Source organism: Ischnura elegans, chromosome 6 (genome assembly GCF_921293095.1).
Source record: "Ischnura elegans chromosome 6, ioIscEleg1.1, whole genome shotgun sequence".
Taxonomy (NCBI): Eukaryota; Metazoa; Arthropoda; class Insecta; order Odonata; family Coenagrionidae; genus Ischnura; species Ischnura elegans.
Genome location: NC_060251.1, coordinates 52,267,859 through 52,295,305, shown reverse-complemented (window position 1 = coordinate 52,295,305; position 27,447 = coordinate 52,267,859). Strand labels below are relative to the sequence as shown.

General features: G+C 37.8%; 1 protein-coding gene across 1 annotated transcript in view; it reads left to right on the top strand.

The window, feature by feature from the left end:
* LOC124160680 (protein argonaute-2-like) overlaps positions 1-27,447 on the top strand; it is a 60,787-nt gene that overhangs the window by 16,449 nt on the left and 16,891 nt on the right. The window contains exons 5-11 of the mRNA XM_046536649.1: positions 2,632-2,768; positions 3,698-3,823; positions 9,443-9,533; positions 11,510-11,642; positions 14,739-14,858; positions 19,120-19,239; positions 26,910-27,025. Coding sequence (XP_046392605.1) covers positions 2,632-2,768; positions 3,698-3,823; positions 9,443-9,533; positions 11,510-11,642; positions 14,739-14,858; positions 19,120-19,239; positions 26,910-27,025 — 843 coding nt within the window. The remainder of the gene's footprint in view (positions 1-2,631; positions 2,769-3,697; positions 3,824-9,442; positions 9,534-11,509; positions 11,643-14,738; positions 14,859-19,119; positions 19,240-26,909; positions 27,026-27,447) is intronic.

Below are 27,447 nucleotides of genomic sequence, written 5' to 3'. Positions count from 1 at the left end.
CAATCATGTTTCAAGGTCATTCACGTGCAGGTAATGTCCACGCATTTACCTGCACACGTGTATTCGAAAGCGCAACTATTAATTGGTCCGTGTGTGCCATGACAGCACATTGACCTTAACCCTGCGATTGAAAGACATTAACCCTGGCAAAAAATCAGGCTCTTCTTCACTTCCCTGCCACCTCGCTCTATCCATTTTCCTACTCACACCCTTTTAGCCGGACATGAATTTTGCTAACAATAGGTGACGTCAGGAGAGATAGCACTGTCATTGCTGCGTTAGCATTCAAGGCATCTGTCGCGTTTGTTACATTTTTAGTCAACGTGCGGCCGATGATTGTTACGTGATCAATATTTCTGCCTAAAATACTGTAACACCTAATTTTGAGTGGTTTGTTTTGGTTTTTGGTGTGACGTAATACAAGCAATAATAAGCAGCAGAGGTGGAGTGAGGTAATTGTTGTGATTGTTGACGGCGCGGGAGGAAGTAAAAGGAAGGGGAGTCGGATTGTGATAGTTATGGCGGACGGGTGTTCCCTTGCTCCCGAGTTTGTATTATTTAAAAGTGTAATAAAATATTTGTAAGTGACGTGAAACGAAGAGTAATTAATTGAAACGTTACAATACCCTATCTACAAACCGTGAATTTGACGACATTTAGACCGTGAAAACCTGGAAAAAACCATGAATTTTATAATGTAGTTAGAGTGGGAACCCTGGTACATATCTGGCAACTTGCTCTCCCCCTTTCTCATGACGGTCGCAGCAACTTAGTCTTAGTTTTGTGATCTATCGCAGGCGGTCAGGCATTACCTTTGAAATATGGGAGCAGGTACCTGGACCCCATATCTTATATTACCCCTCTTTGTGGTAAAGGACTGCAGTCATATGATTGATGTGGTAAGGACTGCAGTTATTTTGCAAACTAAATATTTCTCAAAAAATATAAATTAAGAATTGAATTCATTTTCTTTTTAGTAGCATTTAGAAGTTTAAAACAAAATTCTACCCTAAATATTAATTGATGCCTTGATTTCAGTATACAGTAGACTCTCGTTATTATGAAGTTCACGGGACCAAAAAAGCGAAGGTTCTTAATAACGAATCTCGTATGAATGTTTCTTTTAGGAATCTTCGAAAAAAAAACTAAATGATTTACTCGATTAAATCGCCCGGAAATGTATATATATAAACTGGAAAATTTGTTTCAGTTTCTCGACAGAAGAATGCGGCATAAGTTATCAATGTTGATATCTTCCCGAATACAGTAAGTCCGATATAAAAACTAGATGCGTTCTAAGACCTTGTTCCTAAGTTGATAAACGTATGATCCGGCTGCCGAGAGTTGTCCGATGACAGGCAGAATGGTCTAGGTCGGCACAGCGTTGCCAAATAAGAAAGGGAAACACCAACAAAGGGCTCCATGAAGAAAGGAGCCAGAAAGGACGACGAGCATGAAGGACCCAGAGGAAGAATCACTTGTTTTAGTGATTAGAAGAAAGGGCATGTTTTGGTGGATCAGGCTTATTTCGGTGCTCTTTATGTATTTGACAACGTTGTATGACTAGGCGATGGTGTGAGGTGTGTTTGGGGGACAGCGATTGGCTGTAAATCCGTGCTGGCGCAGGGTTATCCGCCCCTCCTATTGTGCCGTCATCGGAAAAATCTTCGGACTGTATGCAAGGCATCGAGGAGTATGGTTATATTGCAGAATGCAACACTGCATAACAATAGGGTGGTTTCCTATTATTTTTTAATTGCCTAAATCGAAAGATTATCTCTACTGGAGTACATATTTCACGCTTTTAGATTTTTAAATAACGATATATATTTTTCCTGATTAAAAGAAAAGTGAAAACATTCGAGCGCGCGAAAATGTGATGGCTAAGTATGAATTTTGGGAAAAGCCCGTGTGACATCATTCTGGTTCGAGATGCTGCCGTGGGAGGTGACCTTGGGGCAAGGCTGTGTGTGCCGCTGTGATGCAGGCTGCTAGCAGGTGTCAGAGAACTCTGCTAGCAGGTAGGGCTTGGCTTAAATAAGGATTATTAATACCCTATGAAACGAAGGAAACTTTTAGACCTTAGGCAATTTTAATAAGTGATTATTAAGAAATGTTTACCTAATCTCTGTGCCTCATGCATGCATTGGTAATCTCAGACGATGTAAAACTCCTATCTACTCGTGTAGAATCGAGGTCCCAGTGACGTCACATGGAGTGGCATTGCCTGGGTGCCAATCTGGCCTTTTTCAAAGGAGGTTAAATTGGCCATTAACATTCGTCTAAACTGGGATTTCTAATACCAGATAATTTGCATATTATGAATGCATTAATGGTGGGTAACGAATCGCAATCATTGCCTGAGGGACCCTTCTTAACAGATGTCCTGCAAAAATGCTCCATACTGAGGGGATGGAAAAGTCTTTTAGGGGTCAGTCCAGCAGTCTTGTTAACGAGAGAACTCCACCATCTTGAAAGGGTTAACAATAAATATCCATAAGAGCACTCATTAATATCAGTGATGCTTCTAGCTCTTTTGGAAGCTTAATAATTCTCATTTCATTATAAGGGCCTTGTTGCATTTTTCCTCCGCCCTTCTTCTGTTTCTGTCATTCAGTGTTTATTTTCCAGATTTGTACCTGTTGGGAGATCGTATTTTACACCTCCTCGGGGAGGAATCGGTGTAGACCTGACTGGTGGCATGGAGCTGTGGTTCGGATTCTACCAAAGTGCAATTCTTGGATGGAAACCTTTTGTTAATGTGGATGGTGAGTAATTATGTTGAATACTCTCATAAAAAATCCTTATTTGGCTGTAGAAAAATGGTAGTTTAGGATATAAAGCATCCTTATCCTTGAGCCTTGATTTGCACTTGTTAAACTCTTGAAAGTATGAGGGAAGAGTAAGGAGAGCCACAAATAGTTTTGAAGCTATGGGATACATCAATTGAACTCTTGTTCTACTATACATGTTAAAGAAAAAATGTCTTACCTCTTTTATGTTGTGGCATATGGAGGAATGTTCCAGTAGCTGTTTCATTATGGTGTTTCTTCACTGGGACAGATGAGAAAAATTAATTTTTTTGTGGACATTTATTCTGCTGGAAAATAGCCCTAGATGGATGGAGGGGGTAGCGGATTTTGGGAATTGTGCTACGTAGTTATTATCCCACAGCACTGAGTTTCTCCTGGTGGGGGAAACCAGGGATTTAAGGATTTTTTCACCCGATCATTTTCAGTTCCCTAAGTCGAACTCTTTTCACCGCTCTAATCCGCGAATTTGATGTAGTTCGTCAACTTGCTTAAAGGAGTGCTGCATGCACTTAACGTCTAGAGTTTTCTACATTTTTCTAAGTCAACTACCAACGACGTGCGTGTGACAGTGTATGGCACGAAATTCAAAGTATTCGAGATTGTACCTTTGGGATAATTATTTGAGATCTCGAATATCGAATACTATCTAGTATTCGAGGTATTCAAGTATTCGCGGACACTATTCGCACATCTCTAGTTTTTATGTTTGTAGTTAGGGTCAAAGTTAAGTCGCTGAAATGTTCACTGCCGACGTATGAATTTGACCCTGTTCATTTTGGTATAAAACTTAAAATATTGATATGGGTATAGGTCTTGGACTCCTAATAGATGTGTTCCCTAAATTGACAACTCTACTAATTTAGTATTGTTTGCATTATTTTCAGTGGCCCATAAGGGTTTTCCAAAGGCTCAAAATTGTGTGAATCTGATGCGAGAATTGATACCCAACTTACAACCCAATGCAGTACTTTCGCCCAGAGATGTGGATACTTTGTCCAAATATATAAAAGGTAAGAGTTCAAGTTGCTGTGTTATCATTTTTGAGTACTGAGATTGGTCTGTAGTTCTGCAGTAATAAGTTCTGAAATGTTTGATTTGAAACAAGATTCGTTTAAGGGCATTAGAGTGGAAGGCAATTATATCGACAGCTTTTGGGAACTGAGAAATCAACCGTTGTAGTGAACTGTTGATATTACTGAAGTGGTTTAATAATCCCAAAAATCACGTTACCAGCATAACTACGGATGTTTTTGCTGAGAAGCTGAAGTCTGCTGGCACAGCATTTGTGTGTTGTTTGGGTTCAGGCAATCTGACATTATCTCATTGGATGTAGTGACCTCTTGAGGCAGTAGGAGGCACTTTTCAATATGAATACTGACTGTAATTGACTCTACTATCCTGCAGGAAGATCATGATTTATATCATCGGAAGACATAGCTTGAGGTCCGTGAAAGTGGTTTTATTTTTTGCTAGAATTCGTTTTAAAACCATGTGATTTCGGTGTAATAGAAAATCTTGGCAGTGTTTTTATAATGCTACAATTTTCCCATGTATATAGGCATTTTATCATTTTATGCTACGCATCTCATGAATGCTTAAACTTTTATGAAGCATTTTACATAACATTCAACACAATTTCGATTGTACAAAAATTTATAATGAAACTAAATGAAAGAAATGGTTCAAGTTACATTGGTTCAAGTATGTAATCTTGGCGAATAAGATCGGCAAACGCCAAATCCCCTCTACCTTATATGTGTTAACTTCGAGAGCCATTCCAGAATTTTTGGATTGCCAAGTTTCTCTACACTAAATAAAGCCTTTAAAAATGCTGCAGTAGTAGCAACATGAAGCTCCTCCCTTGCTTTCTTTGACTGAGTGACTGAGTGTTCAAATGATAGCTGTCGTTTTGCAGGTCCCTTTTCTTTCGCACGTTTACGTGTATCGCTACTGATGTGCTTTAACAACATGTCACATCTTTCAAATTCAAATCTTTTATCGCAAACTTTGTGCAGTAATACTCTGTATTTCATATAAAATCCGTCTGAGCTGAATTCACTTGCCCTGGTATGAACCGTATCACTAGCTGTTGGCATTTTAAAATTCCTTTCATTCATTCGATATTTAAATCTGGAATCACGATTTTAAAAAGTCCAACCGCAAAACACAACCTATCACGATGGTGTTTTCAAACTGAGTGCTGGGTAGCTTCGGTATAACCATAGTACTGTATAACTTACAAATTAGCCGAAATTTTTCATGTCGTTACCCCTCACCCAGGTGTTGAGGGAAGGTAGGACAGCAGCTAGATACAACTAAATCGCTTAGTTTTGATTAGAACTGTTGCCAATCGTTCAGGAAAGGCAGTGAAAGAAGCACACATAACAAAATATAATCGGATTCGAAGAAACTTGAAAAATTATTTCCCATTTATCTATCCTGAAACATCTAGAATGAGATGCTTTCTCACCTAAAGAATTAGATATTAGATTTGGCCAATGTCGAAATGATTTTTTTTTGCTTTGAAGCTCACTGGAGAGCCGAATATCCGACGATTCGTCCGCTAAGAAGGAGAACCCCCTCTCCTCCTATCCTTTCTGTTCCATCCTTCCCTTCCCCCAACTGCTAGTTGTGCTTTCAAATAACCATACGTGTCTATGGATGTCCATAAACGAATCGAATCGCGCAGATGACGGCACGGCCCTGATGACCGCCGCCGTGGTCACCACGGCGCCCATTTCAATCTGGCCCGCGGCGGTGCGCTGTTTACGGCGTGAAATACGGAGAGTGCTGCATTGAGGCCACTTTCTGACGAAATGACTTATCGCCGACCGCTGTTCACGTCACGATGCCATGAAATTCAGGCCGCTTTCAGACGTGATGACTCTCTGCCAGGCTGTGGGCCGTGCCGTGAATGGCGGCCCGTTCCCATCAAGTGGCCGTGTTTAAGTCAACGAAATTGTTACATTAGACCAGCGTTTCCCGAACTTTTTCTTTCCACGACCCATTTTAGCCCATAAGTTTTAGCCGCGACCCCTTAAAAATGGTTGTCTAAGTTTAAGTACATAGTTCACCATATTATTTGTATACATCTCGCGACCCCTTTCCTAATGGCCCGCGACCCCGCTGGGGGTCGCGACCCCCAGTTTGGGAACCGCTGCATTAGACCCACACTCAAGGTTTTCCTGCAACAAGTTATCCAATAACGCTGTCTAATGCGTCGCGGTGAGTCACCGGAATTACTGCTCGGTACTGACGCGTACCGAGCGCGTGAGCTTGTATCTCTGCTCTTCCGCGGCCGCGTTATTTCAGCAAATTTTTAATTCTTAATATCTAATTATTCAGGTGATAAAGCGCCTCATTTAAAATATTTCAGGATTGATACATGGGAATCGCAGAGAGGCTGTGATAAATTTAACGGCAAATTCTGGCAGAGAAATCACTGCAGTGTGCGATATTACGCGGATGCATTATGCGCGAGACTAAACAAGCCAATTGACCTTGGAATCGTAATGAGATAGAGCAAATGAACGTCGGCAGCATTAAACAATGAAGGCTTTAATAGATTATTTCTCATTGGATGTGATGTTTTTGCTAATTCACTTAAAATCGCAAAAATGCAAAATTTAGTTTTTATATACCAATTTTGCATTATTTCGTGTTATTTTGCGTTATTTCGTGACTGATCTCTAGATATAGCTCATGACATTCAAGCAAAAGGACATGTTTGCATTTAAATGCATGTGTTTAAAGCAATGCATGCATTTTTGTTTGCCTCTTAAGCACATGGGAGTTTTTTTACAGCCTTAAAACGTCAGGGATGAGCAGATTTTCCCATTGTGAACAGTTTCATCTGAACCATCCGTATTCGCACAGTGAAGTAACTGTCTATATCAAAGATATCAAAGTCCCATTTGAAAATTTATGGGTAATTCATTTAAAATTAAATCATAAAGTTGACAGTTGCCAATACCAATACCAAAGAGTCGGCACTCATTTTGTCAACCAGGTCTTTATTCAGGGGACCATACTGGTAGTGTTTAAGTTACAGTTGTGCTATTATTTGGAAGCGTAATATTTTCAAATATCCCTCTTTAAATTATTTTTTGGTCATTTAGAGGATAACCAAATAGTAATGACACTTATGATAATATTTTTTCTAATATTTACATGGTTAACATGGTAGCCATCAAACTGTGACTTAATTTTGCCATCATTTTAACCCTTTCGCTGCTACAAGCGGGAATACCTGCAAAAAACATTATGGTTATTGCCTGCGACATGCGGGGATATTCCACGACTTTCAAAAAGCTTTTCCTTTCAACACGACATGCGGGTAAATATCTATGTTTTCGAAAAACCCTCCCTTCGGTCGTAGGTGCTGTCATCTGCTCGAAATTCTAGCGGAACTACGTCCATTCGTGCGGCGACATTCAGCGACGTCAAATGAATGATTCAATTCATTTTTTTCTGGATAATAGGCAAAATAATGGAACCAATGAAAAATCTATTGAAGCAGCAAAAGGGTTAAAATGAAATGTTACTGACAATGCACCAATATTATCTGATTAATATTACCCCAGTTTAAGCTTGGAACAACTCTACTTTGATCATTCATATACACCCATGTCTCGTATAGCGCAATTTCGATATAGCGCAATTCGTTCCTCAGGGAAACATTGCAATGCAGTGTAGCCTAATCAAATATCTTAAACGCTCTCGTGATAAAACGTGAACTTGCGCGAAGTACACACGAAATTTCTATCATTTTACGCATATTAATATTATTGCTTGCCTCAAAGCTTCTTTTTTGTTTATATATTAATCGAAATCCATTGCTGTGCAATGGCCAAAAGTATTACTCGTCATTGGGTCCAGACAGCCGACCTAACGAAGTAATTTATCTCGTCTCCTTAACAGAATGACAATAAATAATTTAGATCGTTAATTAAGCGTGGGGCTAGTGGAAATGATTTTTTTTTCAGCAATACGGTTTGAGACGTATTTTTGCCGTCATAGGTAATCGGGCGATTGACTTCCAGGTAGAGGGTCTACGCTAAAGCCTTCAAGGTCATCGGTATTCACGGGGGAGAAATGGAGCGGTGGCCGAGTTGCGCATGAATAGCATCAACACATAAAAGGGTCCGCTATAGAGTTTCAAACACAATGGCTTCGTTCCCTCCCCGCAGTCGTAGGCCTTCTGCATCTCAGGAATACAGTTCGGCAGTGGAAGGTGATTTAGATAGAGCCATACATAGTAAAAACCAAGAGAATATGGCAAAAAATAGGAATGCGTGTAGAAAAATCAAGAATTTATCAAGAAAAATTATAAACCTAGAAGAGGAATTGAAAGAGGTCAATTGCTTTGAAAATGGAGAGCGTCAAAGCGATATTGCGCGGAAGTTTAAACGCACGATGCCTTATTCTGAATAAAGACGAAGTTAAAACATCAGTGACCTCAGCCGCACCAACTTCAACCAAGCGATTGAAAGTGGCTCCTTTCCCCCTCAACCAGTTTTTAGTGTTGACGAGACGATATTGTTTTGGAAAAGAATGCAATCTCGTTCATTCATTTTCAGGGAAGGAAAACCTGAATCAGGTTTCAAGGCATTTAAAGACTGTTTCACGTAGCTGCTAATGACTCGGAGGACTTCAAATTAAAATGATTTATCATGCATAAACTCCGCTAGCTATGAAATGGCATTCAAAGTAGCATTTTCCTGTCATTTCCATGAGCGAAAAAGGGCCTGGGTGACACAATGGTTGTTTTTAGACTAGTTTGAAAAATCGTCAACTGCCGGCAACGCATTACGATCCCCTGAGATATCAGATGTTAGCCCACCCGCACGACAGGAGGGAATTTCAAAAGCACGTAAGAATTTTTTTTAACGTGAATTAAAGTCTTTGAATGCGTGCATATTATCTTTAAAGATGTTTTAAACTATAAACATTTATATAAATAATGTTTTCTAAGGATATTTATGGGAATATATATGTTTTAGAGGAAATTCAATACCCAAGACCTATGCTACCAGGAACGCATCCCTATCTTCCCAATGTTAAAACGCTCTCGTATAATGCAAATTCGTATAGTGCAAAGACCCCGAGGAACACATCCCTTGCGCTATATGAGACATGGGTGTATAATAGTACAAGGGATTGCTTCCAAAAATGTGCGTGTAGTGCTTCCACATTTACATTGCCTCTGCCTCAATGATTCATTTTTGCCAAATAAAACACTGAATGCAAACATTTTATTTAGCAATGCAATCTTGTTTTACTTCACCTTAAAGATAACCATTCTCACTGTTGGAGTTCAGTGTGTTGGTTTGACCTTGAAGCCAGCAGCTGAGTGTCATGTTATTGAAATAACTACATAGTTATGAGTGGATACATGTTCAAAAAACATAGAACATTAGGTCTAATGCATATGCTAGGATAACAGGGAATCTTACAGGTTGCTAGTCAATTTTATTAACCCATTAAAATTCTATCAAAAGATCTATTTAGTATTCATTTTTATACTTATCCCATATAAATATTGTTCTTGATGATTTTATTGATTTTTTATGTTTGCTTGCATATAATGTGTGTTTATTGTAAAACTTTTCTTATTATTTACCTTGCAGGTCTGAAAGTAAATTATGAAATACCTAAAATACCAAATACCAAAAGGACTTACAAAGTTAACGCTGTGGTTGAACCAGCAAATCAGTCACGGTCAGTTACTCTTGCTATCTTACGATTAAAATATGTTTTAATTATAATGTGATGGACTTCCATTAATGAAAAAAGGATAGGTTAATTCTTACACAGTGTCAGCTTGATTGTGAACGGTTCTTGTCGTTGTTTTAAATTAGGGGAGGGTCAGTTCCACTTATTTGGCACTACTAGTTCTGGTTTGGTTCTTGGCTTGGGTTCTCAGTTCCTGGGAGTAAATACAGGCTGACATCTTTTGGAGGAGATAGTGAAGTGCATCTGCCATGGTATTATTTGTTAATATCAGGATTATATAATACACCTGTGCTGTATTTTCCTCATATTCATTTATTTTTGCTGATTATTTTTTACTTTTTTGGGAGCTAAAGTGTTATGGAATATTTAAGAAGTTTTCTGAACCCCATCTAATTGGGGTAACTTGTATGGTTAAATAATTATCTATTATCTTACGATATTACACTAACCTTTGAAATAACTAATAATAATATTTATTTGTCCAGGAATATGTGCACATGAAAAATGAAACCTCAAAGTATATACAGTGGAAATGCATGGTAAAACCAAACACAAAACATATGGCTGATAATTTACACAATTTGGTTCTGTCATAATGTTAATCAATTCAGGTTCAGGTTATTCATGTAGGCATTCATTTACTGAGTAGTTTTAATTCTCCAGCAAGAAATTAAGGGCATTTATTAATATGAATAGTGATGAAATGTTTTTTTTATTTTACTGGAAAATTTACAAAAAAAGTTAAATGCCATTTTCCTTTGGGTATAGATACGGTGGTCCTAACACTACCTTGATGCAAATGCTTTGAGATCTGAGTCTCACACCCATGGAATTCTGAATTTACAATGAATATGGGCAGATGTTATCACATAAATTGCAGAATACACGATATTAACACTAATGAATGGAAGGATATTAAGTTTTGCAAAGACAGAATCGAATGAAAATTGAACTACAGAGCAACTTTGATAAAACGAGACCCGACAGTGCTCAAATAAACTCTCGCTATAGGGTCATTCCATGTCAACTCAACCGGGGTCCCACGCCCACCATCTCAGATTTTGATCATTTTTTCCCTGTTGTTAGTTTCAACCTTGGTTAAGAAAAATCGAATTTTCTGTTTTGTTTAGAGAAAATATGACTAAGTGTTGTTTTTCGGTGTTAAGGCAGAGGAAATTTTCTTGACTTCTCACATGGAGTTTATTTTATGGCATTGTTGATCAATGTAGGATATATAGACTAATTGAGAGAAGGAAGTTGGTGTCAACAGCATAGAGAAACAATTTAGTAGCAGCAGTATCAGTGATATATGTACTAGGCTGTGTCATTGATAGAGATTTAGAACAGTATTGGATTGAGTGTGGAACCTTGTGGGACTCCGAGAGAGCTGTGGGCTACATTTAAGTGGTGGTAGGCACCATTTGAAAAAAGAGATACAAAATGTATCCAATTTTAAAGGTCAGACTCAAGTTAGTTCATAAATTTTATGATTAAAGACGTGATTAAAACAGATTCAAAACAAAATTTTAAAAATTTCTTCCTCTGTAGATTGCCAAGGTAGATGTCTTGAAAGTAATCTCAATGAGACCACATGTAAATGCAAACATTCAGAAAATTTCTAAAACCTTTGTGATTGCATGTATACTCGCACAGCATTGTGGTTTAGGAATTTGTATTCCTACTTGTACATTTTATGTAGTTTGCACTGCCTACATGCCATTTAGAATCAGATCACTAGAGAACACCTATTCAGTTTTTCTTACTTATTGAAAAGTTCATGGTGGTTATTTGGAATCTTGGAAGTAGTGTATCTTTGTTGATTTAATTTTAATTTCAGTGTTTGTATATAATTTTGAATGAATTTTGGACTAATGAATTTTGTCATTTAGAGAGACCTTGATAAATATTCTATAGTCCTTTCATTTCATGCTTTTTATCAGTGTTTTTAATATTTCTTTCAGGTTTGATCATGATGGGAAAATAATGACTGTGGAGGAGTATTACAGGGATTTTAAAGGTTACAAACTGATGTATCCTAATTTTCCTCTTCTTCATCTTGGATCTCTGCAGAAGAAGATGTACATGCCTATTGAGGTAATTTTAAGTGCACTTTTAATTACTTGAGCGGAGCAATATTCCTAACACTTACCTTCAAACCTCAATAATTTTGAATTCAAGTATAAATACTTTATAATTACAGTGGAACCTCGATCTATCATTTTTCAGGGGGATGGACAAAAAAAACGATGAATGCAGGAAAACGATCGATGCTAGAATGTTTGGCTAGGTTGCCTATGTCACACGAAAAGCAGGATTTTGGCACATAATTATGATATTCGCTAGAGTATTCAAACAAGATTTTAGCCAATTACAGGAATACTAGTACTTCATCGAGACACTTAGGTCATATTGTTGATTCGAATAATATCTCTTTCAAATATCCTAAAGGAACACGCCATCTCGCTAAAAAATGTTTGCTCTCCACTCGGCATTTACCCTGCTATTATGGGTTTCTCTCTGATATAAAAATTCATGAAACACCATTTCCAGTACACGCATTCACGAGAGCAATGTGCATGTTATGCCCAAAACAACCGCTTTTGCCGGCGCAGTGATTGGTTTCGAGATGGATCATATAGGCCATAAATAGTCAATTATTTGTAATGTTCCTGTCTAATAAATATATTTTTCATATGCTTCATCCCACTTCTTGTTTTCACCAGGTAGCTCGCTCTACCCCACCCCTACCGTCATATGCTTGTGGACAGCCCGAGGCGTTCTCCAATATTCACGCACTTCTATCCCGGATGCTTTTCTTCACATTCATTTATTAATTATTTTCAGTCCCACTTTTTAAGTACTCACTTGTTTCTTCAGAAGGGCGATAGTCGGATGACAGATAAAAATAAAACTGATAAAAATGCAACCTTACTTTATCAAACCCACACGGAAAACACTCGCTAGTTTGAAGTCAACCCACCCTGGAAAGTATGGAACCACTCGTGTGAGGTGAAGTTGGGAACTGATGCCAGAGAAGTAGATGAATTCGGATTGTTCATAGGGGAAACAAAATATCCTGAGAAGATATCCCTTCCTCAGTAAGTCTTACGAGTGAGGCTTATAGTATAACTCGTAAATTGATAACTGATAATTACCTGATATCCTGTTTTCGGAAAAATCCCACATTAACTGCCGAGAAGCTCAGCTACGAGGATATCGTGTTTTGCCAGAAATCACCATAGTATTTTTTCCAGCTATTTCCTTGTTTTAAATGCTTAAATAACGTTAGAAATACGTCATGTTTGGTCTCATTCTTTTTTTAATAACATGCACTTTACAAGTATTTCAATCTAATAAAAGTATAATTACAATTGCCGAAATTCATTGTTAGACACCTTTTGGGCTAATAGGTGATTCATGCAGCTGTTGACCTCCAGAAACTGGTAACTTTGAAGCAGTTAGGCTGAAAAAGGTCTATGGGTGTGAAAAAGGGGGGCGCAAAACACGTTTATATTGTTCTCGTGTAACTTGATATTTTTTTAAGTTTTTTTGTAACTTGATGTTTTTTGAAAGCTAAGGTCTTCATAATACGATCCTTGCGCGAGCTGGGACCTTTTTTTTAATTTGGAGAAGAGGAAGGCCTCAGAGGGGAAAGGCTAGTGCTGAATGCAGGGGGATAGCAGATCTTGGGAAATGCGCTAATGTAACTATCCCACGGTACTCAGCTTCTCCCTATAGTAATTCAATCTCCTGGGAGTCTGTCGTTATTAGCCACAAATAACACGTTGTAAACACTTTCTCATTTTCTCATCATGTCTCATTTTGTCAAACGATGGATGCGGGAAAATTATAGGACGATAATTCAGGGAACGATAGATGCGGGAAAAAATTAAATTGCTTTTATGGAACTTTATTTGGGACCAGGAACGGCAAACGATGAATGCGGGAAAACGATGAATGTGGGAACGATAGATCGGGGTTCCACTGTAATTGTATACCTCTTAATTGCTTATGTAATTTTGACCTGAAGACAAAAAAACATTGCACTCGGAAACTCTTAGTTACTCGTCCAAAGAGTACTCTGGGTATTGGGGTGTTCCATTGTCTGCATCAAAATGAAATGACAATTTCTGTCGCTTGGGTAAATCCTGTCCATTTGCAAATTATAGCAATTTGTGGTTGAAAGCTAAATTGCATTCACAAATGTTTGCATTAAAAAAGATGATTCGAGGGAAATCAAATTGTTGTTAAATTCAATTTTTTTGCAATCATAGTTAATTTTTTTATTATAATTAGGAGTACATCTCTTTTTCTTGTCTTCTTGTCAGAAGATGGTGTGTAAATTCATTACTTCTTCGTGCAATCTAACTTTCTTTTCAATTAATTATTATTATTATAATTAAAGTATTCTACCGTTTAAGGTAGGGCTCCATGGAGTGCATAAGAAGAATTCCGTGAGCCTCCTCTTCCACCATGCACTTCTCTCATCAATTCACTATAAGACCTACTCCCTTTCATTCTATCTAAAAATCCTATTCTTTTCCTTCCTCTCCCTCGTTTACCTAGCATTCCACCCTCTAACACTGTTTTCATTATCCCCTCCCCACTAAGTACTCGCTCCATCCATTGATTTGATGATTTGAGTGACATATGTTCAAATGCTTTGCGGAAGCCGTGCACCCAAAGGCATCCCAAACATTTGTGAAAATAAAAAAATTCTGAATTTTCAAAATAGTGGTTTTGATGCACACAAAATTTATGTTTAAAAAAAGTTTCATATGAATGTAATAGAAATATTTTACTTTAATTTTGTAATAGTAAATGTAAAATGATTTGAACAAAGCGTTGAACATTTATTGAAAATGTGGTTTTTTTGGATATTTAAAAAGAACAAAAATATCATCAAACATACGTTTACTTAGATTCTTTATTTCTAAATGCGCATAAAAACAACTTTTTTGAATTAATCAGACATGTTGCATTTTTTAATTTCACAAAATACTTCTTGGTAATGTTTTTTTTAAGGTGGCTTATATTCTCAGAAATTTTTATCAGTATCTAAAACTTCAAGGGCCAATTCCTGTCTGAAACGGCATGGAATGTATGGACCTCATAGTATGCAGTTTTTTCTTGATACTGTATGCTGTGAAAACTCTTTTAGGCTAATTTGAAATCTTTTTCTCATTTTAGCTTTGTTCAGTTTCTCCTGGTCAAGCCATAATGAGGAAGCTGAATGAGGGGCAAACGACAAAGATGATTCGTGAAGCCGCTACCCCAGCTTACAGAAGAAAGCAAAAGATAGAAGATGCCGTAAGTTCACAGTCCATATTTAAATGATGTACGGTGGAACCTCGATAAAGCGACACCCCACGGTGCACCAATAAACACTCGCTATAGCGAATTGTCGCTTTACCGGAGGTGGTGCAAATAATAGCCAATATACCTCATATTACTCCTTTATTTTTATTTTCTCGCTTAGATGCGTTTGGTGTTTTTTTGGCCATGGTGTGTTCCATCAAATGCTTTCTATTCATGCAACTCACGGACGTGCGGGTATGCTGACGACTGCTTTCTGCCGCCCGAGGAACAAAAGAAGATCAGGCATTCGCGAATGCTAATGCCACAATATTTTCACCAAAATTAACTACTTATTTATCGAACGACAGTTTACCTTATAAATTTGAGACTGACAACTCCATTAACTTCATTTCTAACAGATCGCTAGCAATTACAGAGATTAAGGAGTCTTGGTGTAAGTTTTTCCGGCGGTGAAACCCTCGCTATGGCGAGAGCCAACACCAAAAGGGTCTCGTAAAAACGAAATTTTTAACATGCTTATTATAGGATCAATTGACGGTGCATCTGCTATCTCTTGTTATAGAGGGGGTCTCACTATAGCCCGTACTCGCTTTAACGAGGTTCCACTGTATTTATTTATCTTTCATAATACCGCAGACTCCCGATTATCCGGTTGCGGTATATCCGTATTGCGGATTATCCGTGCGTGATTTTCACTCTGGCTCAATATTTTCCGCAATCTTTATCCCAAAAATAAAATTGGACGTAAAATCACTGGAATTATTGCATTAATGCTAGGATACTCCAGGCTTATTGTTTCCGTTATAATCCCCTTTGTAAAACGGAAGCGATTGCGTGCCAGCTGCATTCATGGGAGCACCGTGTTCCTTTTTTCCAAGCCTTGCAGTACATGACCGCGCTCCGTGATCATGGATACCCATCCTATCCTCACCCTGGAGGCGTCTATAGGCTCCTATCCCAGTGGTGCTTCCTTCCCTCTTTTTCTTCCCTTCCATTCCCCTCCCCGGGTGATCAGGTTGTAAAGTTTTTTATTTTCTCTTCTATGCACTTACAAATATTTTTATTGCACTTAATAAACAAACTTGTGAGCAAAGAGACAACCGTACGCCACAGCTATCACAATCCAACTCCTCATACACTCCCTCCCTCGCCGTCAACAACAATCGCCCCACTCCACCTCTGCTACTTATTATTATTCGCTCCATTGTTCTCCTTCTATCCATCGTCACACCAAAATCCAACTCAAGACAACTCAAAAATAAGTGTTACAAGGTGTATCAGTTGAATTACTGGGTTCCAGCCCAGGTTCATTGTAACCTTAAAAGGACATCCCTAGGGTCGTCATTCAATACACATTGGTGGTCTCCCAGCATGAGGAAGGATCAAATCCATAATGCAGAAGGGCCTGAATATGTTATCAATTACTCTTGTATACCAGCTATAGTATTTGCTGCTGGCTGTATCCAAAAATATATGTTTCTGTTTGGGTCATTGCACTTGTATCCTCTCCCTTGTCCCATGTTGTTCAATTATGAAAGGAAATTGAGCTCAAGGAAGTAGAAATTTCAATAGAAAGGAAAAATATTAATTTAGCATTCTGTTTGATGTTTAGAGCATTTTGGGAGTTTATAAAAGCATGTTGGCAGTATTCCAGCAAGTAGACTTAATGGCAGCAGAGTGACAGGAGCATTGGGGGTACCTTGTTAGCATTGGGGATACCCTGGTCTATTTCTGAGTGCCTTTCTAAGAGGCATAATGTATAATATCATCAACTATTCAACATTTCTTAAGATGTGACTTTAAGAGATACTTTCTTGATAATAGATAGATATTGATAGAAATTCTATTTGATAGAAAATACATAATACATTCTTAATATGCTCTCATTGAGGTTCGTCCGTTTTCATTTGTTGACTTCACTACATTCATCAGGCCCAAGGGATGCAATATTATGTTCCTTAACCTGAAAAGTGCCATCACAATTCAAAATACCAGCTTCAAAATAGATGTGTTCCACTGCATTAATGTTAGTGATTTACCTTTCCAATCTGCACTGTAGTTGTTCAGTTGCCATAAATGATAGGCAATCCTAAATTGACCTCATTGGCTTCTGTATTCATGGTGTAAGGAGTGCCATGATAAAGTCCAGTTGACCATCATCAATTCCTAATTGGCACAGGACTTAATGTGTTCCACACATTCATAAGAACAACTGATGAACTGCCAAAAATTATTCTTCTGTCACTGCAAGCGTATGTAGACAGAAAACTGACTCATTGGCATTGTGCTGGTGAGAAGAGACGGCTGTGTACGTCGGGAGGTTGTAATCTGTTAATGGCCAGCTATAATTTGAGTTAGAAATTGAAGATAATTGTAAACGTACAGAAAATAAACTGTCGTTTCAGTACCTCATCCATGGTGCAATTATCTTTAAAATACTTTGACAAAGAACGTGACGTGCATGTGTATTGCTCATGCCCGAGAAAACGTTACACCACAAATGATTAGCTTGTTTAAACCGTAAAACTTGTATGTGTAATGCAATGTTTATGGCAGTAGGTTTACGTAGTGTGTGGTTTTCATTTTAGAAGGACAAGAAGTTGGTGAGGGCATGGAGATTCAAGCATACCAAGGGAGTTTTGTCCTTTCAGTGATTCAAATCCTATTCTTAATTTAAAAAAAGCACCACACTTTTGTGTAGCTGATTTTGATGTAAACTTAAAAAACTTAAAGTTTTAGTATAATTATGGTACATATTCATGTTCAGGCATGCATTCTAAAACAGTTTATCATTAGAGAAGAATTGCTTGAAAATCATTGAAGATTTTGATCTGAGGAAATTTAAGAATTATCTATCGAAAATGATCAAATATGATTTGCTTATAATCTGTTTACTTTATGTTTGCGGGTGAGCTTTCATGAGAGCCTGGACACACTCAAAGGGTTTTGCTGATGGGAGGGGCAGTACCGAGAGAGAGAGAGAGCAAGAGCGAACTTAACGTTGCCGTATTTACATAGCCACCTTAGTTTGTCACCGTAAACGTGTGAGTCATGGGTGGCCTCTTGTATTTTGGGCCCGGTGCAGAGACAATATAACTACAATAGAACCTCGATCTATTGTGTTTTCAAGGGGATGGACGAAAAAAACGATGAATGCCGGAAAACAATCGATGCGGGAATGTTTGGCTAGGTTGCCTATGTTTCAGGAACCGCCGGATTGTTGTGCGTAGTTATGATATTCATTAAAGGATTTAAACAAGATTTTAGCCAATTACAGGAATACTAGTACTTTATTGAGACACTTAGGTCATATTGTTGATTCAAGTAATATCTCTTTCAAATATCCTAAAGGAACACGCCACCTCGCTAAAAAATGTTTGCTCTCCACTCGGCATTTACTTTGCTATTATGGATTTCTCTCTGATGTAAAAAAAAACATGAAACCCCATTTCCAGTTCACGTATTCACGAGAGCAATGTGCATGTTATGCCTGAAGCAACCGCTTTTGCTGGTGCAGTGATTGGTTGTGAGATGGATCATGTAGGCCAAAAATAGTCAATTATTTGTAATGTTCCTGTCTAATAAATATATTTCTCATGTAATTTAGGCAATGTATAAAGCGTGAACAATGTTGCGTTAATTGTTAGCAGCACGCCCGCCTGATCCTCAGCTTCATCCCACTTCTTGTTTTCACCAGGTTGCTCGCTCTACTCCACCCCTACCGTCACGTGCTAGCAGACAGCCCGAGGCGTTCTCCAATATTCACGTGCTTCTATCCCTTATGCTTTACTTCATCTTCAGTTATTTTCAGTCCATCTTTTTAAGTACTCACTTGTTTCTTCGGAAGGGCGATGGTCCGAAGATGGATAAAAATAAAACTAATAGAAATGAAACCTTACTTTATTAAACACACATGGAAAACACTCTCGCTTGTTTGAAGTCAACCCACCCTGGAAAGTATGGAACCACTCGTGCTAGGTCAAGTTAGGAACTGATGCTATTGCGTACGTCTTACGCAGAACATACTGCAGAGGGTGAAGCATAAACATATGATTGCGCCATGAAATTTTTTGTCCTAAAGAGAAGGTAACTTATAAGTTTTTCCAATTTCGTCGTTGCCCTTAATTGAGCTAAATTTCATAAAATAATGTTGCATCAGCTTATTCCTTATCTCATCCAACTCTGCACTTTTTTCCAGCTTATTTTCATTCCAGCTTTTTTAATAATGTTTTTTTTATTTCTTTAATTTCAGCTCAATCAAGTTGGATTCCAGAATGACAGAACATTGTTGGAGTTTGGTATCTCTGTTGGACGCCAATTTGAAAGTGTTCAGGCCCGAATCCTTGATTCACCAGTGATAAAATATAATAAGGTATGTTCGTAGTTTTTAAGTGAATGATTTTATCCTATACACTAGACCACCTGAATACTTTTACTTCATCAACTGAAGCAGTCATTTGGACCCCAGATAAGAAATCCTGAGAAAATGAGCTTAAGTTTTTGTACAAAACGTTGATGACAGATATTGGAAAGGATGCTCTCTCGCCTCTGTGGCAGTACGTTTTTAATATGAAGCCTCACTGATAAGTTATTATTTCCCTAATTTTTCCAAATGTAACCGAATTCCTGAGTGTCAAATTTTTGAATTTGTGCTTTCAGTACCATCCTACCAATTTTGGTCAAAATCTGTTGAGTACATCTCGGGTGTGTCCCTTGTCAGTTATTCAACCAGAAGGTGGTTTGGATTGGTGAGAATAAGGCTCACCACAGACTTAGATGCAGACTTGAGAATATCACGTATTCAGGGTAGGGGCCAGTTCCTTTCCCTGGGCCATCATGCCCTGCAGGTACAGTAAAACCTCTTTACATCGTAATGTAGGGGACCAAAATTTGGGCAATTTGGTGTATGGAGGTTTACTATAGAGAGGGTTAAGTGATAGGCACCATTTTCTCATATCCTTTGGAAATGAAAGGCACTACTCTCTTTTAAACCATCATATTTATGTGTTTAAACAAGCATGCATGCATTATTGAACATAAATTTATTATTTAACAATTACAGAAAGCGAGCGCTATCACATGATTTGAGAGAAAAGGATGTGATCTCTCTGATGTAATTCAACAGTCACGTAAAATGATTAGGATAGTTGGATACCTTTTCTCTTACTTACTGTTAGCTATGCTCTCATATGGAACTAATGGCCACAACTAATGATCAACGTGAAAATTACAATATGATATAGGTCTATGAGAAAAAAAATACAGGTGAAACATTTATCGCTGAAAATGTCATTCCATATACTTAATCGCGGCTGCATTAATGGTCTCTAGTTGTCTCGGTATGATTTGTGGAGGTAGTTAGGCCGTCTCGAGTGTGTCTCCTTGGTATGATAAGTGGAGGGTTTACGAGAAGAGGTTCACTACATAGAGGTTTGCCCATAAATTTACATGTAAATCTGATGGGACCGTAGGGGTGGTATGAAGTATGGAGGTTTATGATATTAAGAGGTTCACTATATAGAGGTTTTACTGTATTTTGTTTTGGGGTCTGCGAATGCTTCAACCGAGATTTAAGTCTGAGACCCTTCACTCAGTAGCCAAGTACTCCTCGCTCCAAGCTACCACTCTCTTTGCAGACTCTGTCGGACTCAGACTGTATTATACAAAAATATTCTCGATTATTGCAATGCATTTTCCTTCCTCTTGGGCTGCAATACCAGTGCCAGAGTAAACGATTCGGCCGGTCTCTTTCCCTTCATCTCACCCCTCAAATAGATTGAAAATGGAATCAATTTAATTACCAGGGGCTAATCTAGTCCAGGGACATTACTCTTCCTTTCTAGGCTTGCTTCCAATTACGCCATCACTATATCGTATGATACTTTCCGAACTCCCCCAACCTCTGGCCTGGCTTCAAAACTCACCTGTGTGCCGCCCTCTTAGATCTTAGAAAACTCTTAGATCCTCGCAGCTTTTATAGGAAGACCCATAAGAAATAATTTTTCCAATTGATATTTCCTGAACAGGAAGAGATTTAGCTGTGTGAGTCATTCTGGTGTAATGAAATGTTTGTAACTGATGAGGTATCATTATTTTTCACCATTGGGCTGCCTCTTATCTTTTCTTATACACCCTAAAAAAGTAAGATCATAACTGTTTCCTTTGAAAAATTCTCCCCTCTGACCTGTCCAAGGTTAGCTTATTTATTGGGCACCCCCAACACAGCTTAATTTCTCTTGTGAAGTATCAATTGTTTGCCCTGACATTCTGAAATTAGGCAGAAGACATAAGGAAGGCAAAGATTTTTAGTGTGCAGTACAGTGGATGATTTGGTTACAGTTAAGTTCTCATCCTATTTTTTATTTCGATACTGTTCAGATGGCTACTTAGGTTTGTGATTTTGTAAGATCAAAGAATCAGTGATATCTTGTATTTTACAATATGTTAACATATGGCTCAGGATCATGACTGGACTCAGTAATATCAACCATATTGTAATAACATTGCAAGTATTTAGCAGAGTACTGTGTACATCTTTAAACATCGATATTGTGTATTCATCATCAGCAACTGATGTCATTAAAATTTTTATATCTCAATAAATAAGCTAATTAAAAGATTGTGGTATATATTAATGACTTCCGTCAGCTTCATTTAACATTAATTTAGAAGCTGGAAAATCATCATCAAAATCATGGAAAATTTGGTTGGGAAATAATGCTTTTCAATACAGAATTCCATAATAAAAAATTAAATATTTTTGAGTCCTGTGCATTTTTTATATTGCGGTTTTACTGTAGTTTTTTTTTGAATTGCTGAATCATTTACACCCATGTCTCGTATAGCGCAAGGGATGCATTCCTTGGGGTCTTTGCGCTATACGAATTTGCGTTATATGAGAGCGTTTTAACATTGGGAAGATAGGGATGCGTTCCTGGTAGCATAGGTCTTGGGTATTGAATTTCCTCTAAAACATCTATATTCCCATAAAAAGCCTTAGAAAACATTATTTATATAAATGTTTATAGTTTAAAACATCTTTAAAGATAGTATGCATGCATTCAAAGACTTTTATTCACGTTAAAAAAAATTCTTACGTGCTTTTGAAATTCCCTCCTGTCGTGCGGGTAGGCTAACATTTGCTATCTCAGGGGATCGTAATGCGTTGCCGGCAGTTGACGATTTTTCAAACTAGTCTAAAAACAACTATTATGTCACTCAGGCCCTTTTGTCGCTCATCGAAATGACAGGAAAATGCTACTTTGAATGCCATTTCATAGCTTGTGGAGTTTATGAATGATAAATCATCACGTTAAAAAAAATTCTTACGTGCTTTTGAAATTCCCTCCTGTCGTGCGGGTAGGCTAACATCTGCTATCTCAGGGGATCGTAATGCGTTGCCGGCAGTTGACGATTTTTCAAACTAGTCTAAAAACAACTATTATGTCACTCAGGCCCTTTTGTCGCTCATCGAAATGACAGGAAAATGCTACTTTGAATGCCATTTCATAGCTTGCGGAGTTTATGAATGATAAATCATATTAATTTGAAGTCCTCCGAGTCATTAGCAGCTACGTGAAACAGCCTTTAAATGCCTTGAAACCTGACCCAGGTTTTCCTTCCCTGAAAATGAATGAACGAGATTGCATTCTTTTCCAAAACAATATCGTCTCGTCAACACTAAAAACTGGTTGAGGGGGAAAGGAGCCACTTTCAATCACACCTTGGAGTTCATCAGAAAATGTTGCGGTGACTGCGCTATCAACAATTGCAGATTCACCTGATATCGCCGCACTGAAAATACCTGCTTGCCGTTTATATTCTAGAACCAACCGGAGCTTTCACTAAATGTCTCGGAGCGATTACCACTCTCGTATTTTTGTACTGATTCACTATGAACTTTCCGTATATGTAGACCGCTTGGTTGAAGTTGGTGCGGCTGAGGTCACTGATGTTTTAACTTCGTCTTTATTCAGAATAAGGCATCGTGCGTTTAAACTTCCGCGCAATATCGCTTTGACGTTCTCCATTTTCAAAGCAATTGACCTCTTTCAATTCCTCTTCTAGGTTTATAGTTTTTCTTGATAAATTCTTGATATTTCTATACGCATTCCTAGTTTTTGGCATATTCTCTTGGTTTTTACTCTGTATGGCTCTATCTAAATCACCTTCCACTGCTGAACTGTATTCCTGAGAAGCAGAAGGCCTACGACTGCGGGGAGGGAACGAAGCCATTGTGTTTGAGACTCTATAGCGGACCCTTTTATGTGTTGATGCTATTCATGCACAACTCAGCCACCGCTCCATTTCTCCCCCATGAATACCGATGACCTTGAAGGCTTTAGCGTAGACCCTCTACCTGGAAGTCAATCGCCCGATAACCTATGACGGCAAAAATACGTCTCAAACCGTATTGCTGAAAAAAAATCATTTCCACCAGCCCCACGCTTAATTAACGATCTAAATTATTTATTATCATTCTGTTAACACATTCCGTGCTGACCGTTTTTTGAAGAAAATGCTGACTTTTTGGCAAAAATTTGTATTTTTTTATTATTATTTTAACGGCGTGATCATATGATTTGTGATGTCTGCTACATGTTTTCGCACTTTTTTTTTTTAAATAACCCTTCATTTGTTAAAAATTTGAAATTTAAATTTTCTAAGTATCCTGTCAAACTTTTGATACCTTCCCGCTACACACCTAGATGTTTCCCACATTTCTTCGCTCTTTGTCAGTACTGTAGCGAAAACCCGTTCAGACTTTATCACTTTCTGGAAAAAACTAATGGAAATAGTAATGCAGCAAACATTATTTATATAATCTGTAAATGATACATTCAAATACGATTTAAAATGTTTTATTGCTCAAAAGAAAATATTGCGAGTATTACCAATATTTCTCGCAAAAGTGTTGCTCCCTATGGTAAAAAAACTATTATGAACGATATGATATGCTCTGGATAAGATTTTATAATGATATACATTGGTTTATAAATGAAAGGGAAAATTTGTATAAACGAAGAATTGTTGCAATGAAACATATTGTTTTACAAATCAAAAATTGACCAGCATTTTTAGAATAAATTTTCAGTTACTAAATACTACGCATAAAATAATATCTTTTTAAATAAATATTGAAATAGAAAATATAAAAGGTAAACATTAAAAAATAATTATTTCCCGCTGGTTAAATAATTTTCTGCATCAAAAATTCTTGTGATACTTCTGGAAACAGTCAAGACACAATCGAGGATCAGATAGGCAGGTGGGGCTATAATATGATGTATTCTGGTGGACATTCTTCTAGAAGCACTGCCTACATCTCTTCTGTTTTCGTCTTCTCTGTCTATCATGTTTTTCATATAATCGGGGAAATGTCCTAATAAGCCCTTGGTTTTGGTTGTGGCAGGCTAGGATGGCTATCTCCTCAAAGGGATCGAAGGTACAGATGTTGTCATAAGAGATTCTATAACTGGAGTTAGAAAGTCGATGAGAGGAATTTTTCAAAAATTTTCTTTGAATAAAAATTACGATTCAGCAACAGTGATTTCAGTAGGTGGATTCCCAATTTTTAGTACAATTTGATGAATTTTCTTTCAATGGGAAAGTCAGACATCATTTGATCCCAATGATCGATGCCACAATTTTAATTGCTATATTCAACCACTGCCTGTGGCTTTCTTGGCGTGCACCCTCGCCTTTTCGTAGATTCGTTCATTTTTTGCACTAGATTCAGCGATGATCATCCGCACTTCCCTCTTATCCGTCAACCTTAGGATACCGATTTTATACTCATGAAAGGCCTCCACCACCTCACCTTTCTTTAATTCGTAGCAGAGAACCAAAAGAGGAATAACTTTCTTGCCTCTCCTCAGTGTCCCCGTCAAGTTAGGTTTCCTATTTGGATGGAATCTAGAACTGGCTCCATTGTTATAAAAGTTATCAGTATGAAAGGATTAGCCTCATTCAAAATGATCCTCCATCACTTGTTTACCATCTTCTCCGACTGCCCTTTTCCAGACACTTCTGAGTTGGAGGACCTGCAGCGCCAAACCCTTTGCTTCCGTCAACATATACACACAACCTCATTGCGTACCTGTAGCGCTTTCCCCTCATATATTCACTATATCCCAGCCTAGCTCGCCATGGAATCATAGACTCTTCCAAACTTAGGTCACGTGATCGGGTCACTACTTTTTCCATTGTTTCCTTGAATACGTCTATATGGGGCTAATTTTGAATAATCAGTGGGCTAGAGGAGTGTTAGATTCAGAGAACGTAGATAGGTTCTTGTTGATTTGAAGGGCTTGGAGAATTGACATGAATTGATCAAGCGACTTCTCTCTCCTGAAGCAATGCAAGTCATATAAAGATCAAGCTTTTCAATTATTGGAGATACGGGAGATTTGGATAATTCTAGCACGAAAAATAAGGCCAAAAAGTGGGGAAATTCTTCTATGGTTAAATATTTCCATCTAGTAAATTTTCTTCAGGACACGTATTGCCCATTTTATATCCTCTGATGTATATATCCTCGGGCCGGATCAGTTTCTCCGAGTTCGGCGGCATGTGACTGGGTTAGTGGAAATTGTTCTCTTAGGCATTTTTTTGTTTGGGAGGATACCAAATAAAATGCTTGTAAGTATTTCGAATATTATGGAAAAAATCAAGTAATGAGTCTCTAATTCAAATGCTAGTGAACATAAGGATGGGGAAGTCTAGCTATTGTGCATGAAATGTAAATAGTAAAAATAAATTGCAATGTGGAACCAGGACTTTACTGAAGTTATTGTAAAATTTATGCAAATATATTATTTCATGCATAGCAGCAAATAAACATAGGGATAACAACAAATTTTGCCATGATGAAATCATAGCAAATAAAATTCACTCTGAAACTTTAAAAGTATAAGAACGGAAGCATTTATTGTTATCGTATGGATAAAAATACACATACCTGGAGTATGTCCGAAATTAGGCAACCAGCTAAGCAATTTACCACAATAGCGTTAATTGACGTTAAAAATGAAAATAACAACAAGGGAAAAATATCTGTATTCCTTCTTGTAAAACCAATTAAATAAACACTATCTAATCATTGCGTTAAAAGTCATAAAGAAAGATAAAATACCTTGTAATAAAGTAATTACCTATCCTCGTCAAATGTAATATCTTTTTATTATTTCGTTTTGAATATTTGTAAAAGTTTTTTTTTTAAGGTATAAGAACAATTGTGAGAATATACAACTGTTTTCTGCATTATAAAATGAAAGTAATATAAAAATACATTGAAAAAAGCCACCCCCAAAGACGTCCTTGCAGAGCAAAACCGGGTAAAATAGAAAAACACAGAAAAAATCGAAAAAAAAAATTTCGGAGCTTTCCGCACGGCAAACAGGCGAAGAGTGGTGACTGACCCTCTCCCATACCCTAACAGCGGTGGCTGGCGCTCAGGGCGGAATATAACGCAAAAGGGAATCATGACGTAGCGTCTACGTCATCAGTCACTGGGTAGTGGCTGCCATGACGTAGACGCTACATCCTCAGCACGGAACGTGTTAAGGAGACGAGATAAATTACTTCGGTAGGCCGGCTATCTGGACCCAATGATGAGTAATACTTTTGGCCATTGCACAGCAATGGATTTCGATTAATATATAAACAAAAAAGAAGATTTGAGGCAAGCAATAATATTAATATGCGTAAAATGATAGAAATTTCGTGTGTACTTAGCGCAAGTTCACGTTTTATCACGAGAGCGTTTTAAGATTTTTAAGAGAGCGTTAAGATTTTTGATTAGGCTACACTGCGTTGCAATGTTTCCCCGAGGAACGAATTTGCGCTATATCGAAATTGCGCTATACGAGACATGGGTGTATTCATATTGTTGTCAATGGTATGTGTGTATCACATTAAATGCACTCTAATGTTGTGGCTTCCTGAGTCCTTAGTGTACAAGAAAAAGAAATAGAATGATCTTGTTACCTTAGAGGTTGGATCAATATCATGCCCATTTTAAAATTTATTATTATATTGCAGGATACTGTGAAACCCCGGCAAGGTGTATGGAATGTGTCACAATTTGAAAAGGGAACAAGTTTGACTAGTTGGGCCATTCTAAATCTGGATAGATACGTACGAGAAGACCAAGTGGAGTAAGTAGTCTCAATGTTTTATTTGTAGTCTAAATTGTGTTTATTGAATTCAACTATATATTATGGATGGTCGGATCGAATACCTTGGATCCAAATAAATATCTGTAGATAATGCCCTTCACCAGATACTTGGGATCCATATTCGATTGCTATAGAATTTCAGCTGTGGAAATGTTTAAGGCAAAATATGACCGGCACATAGTGCGACTCTTCCCAAGCAACAAATGAGGGAATCTCAGTGACATAGGATAATAACCACGTCAAAATAACTGTCAAAGATTTGAAAAAACCACCCTCCGCCTTCCATCAATCTGTGCCTCGGATATTTGTTTTTCCTTTCTGAGACTATGCTGACCATAAATCATTATCTTCGAAGAAAAATATCAAGTCACGCGAGAACTATGGAAACACGTTTCTTCCAT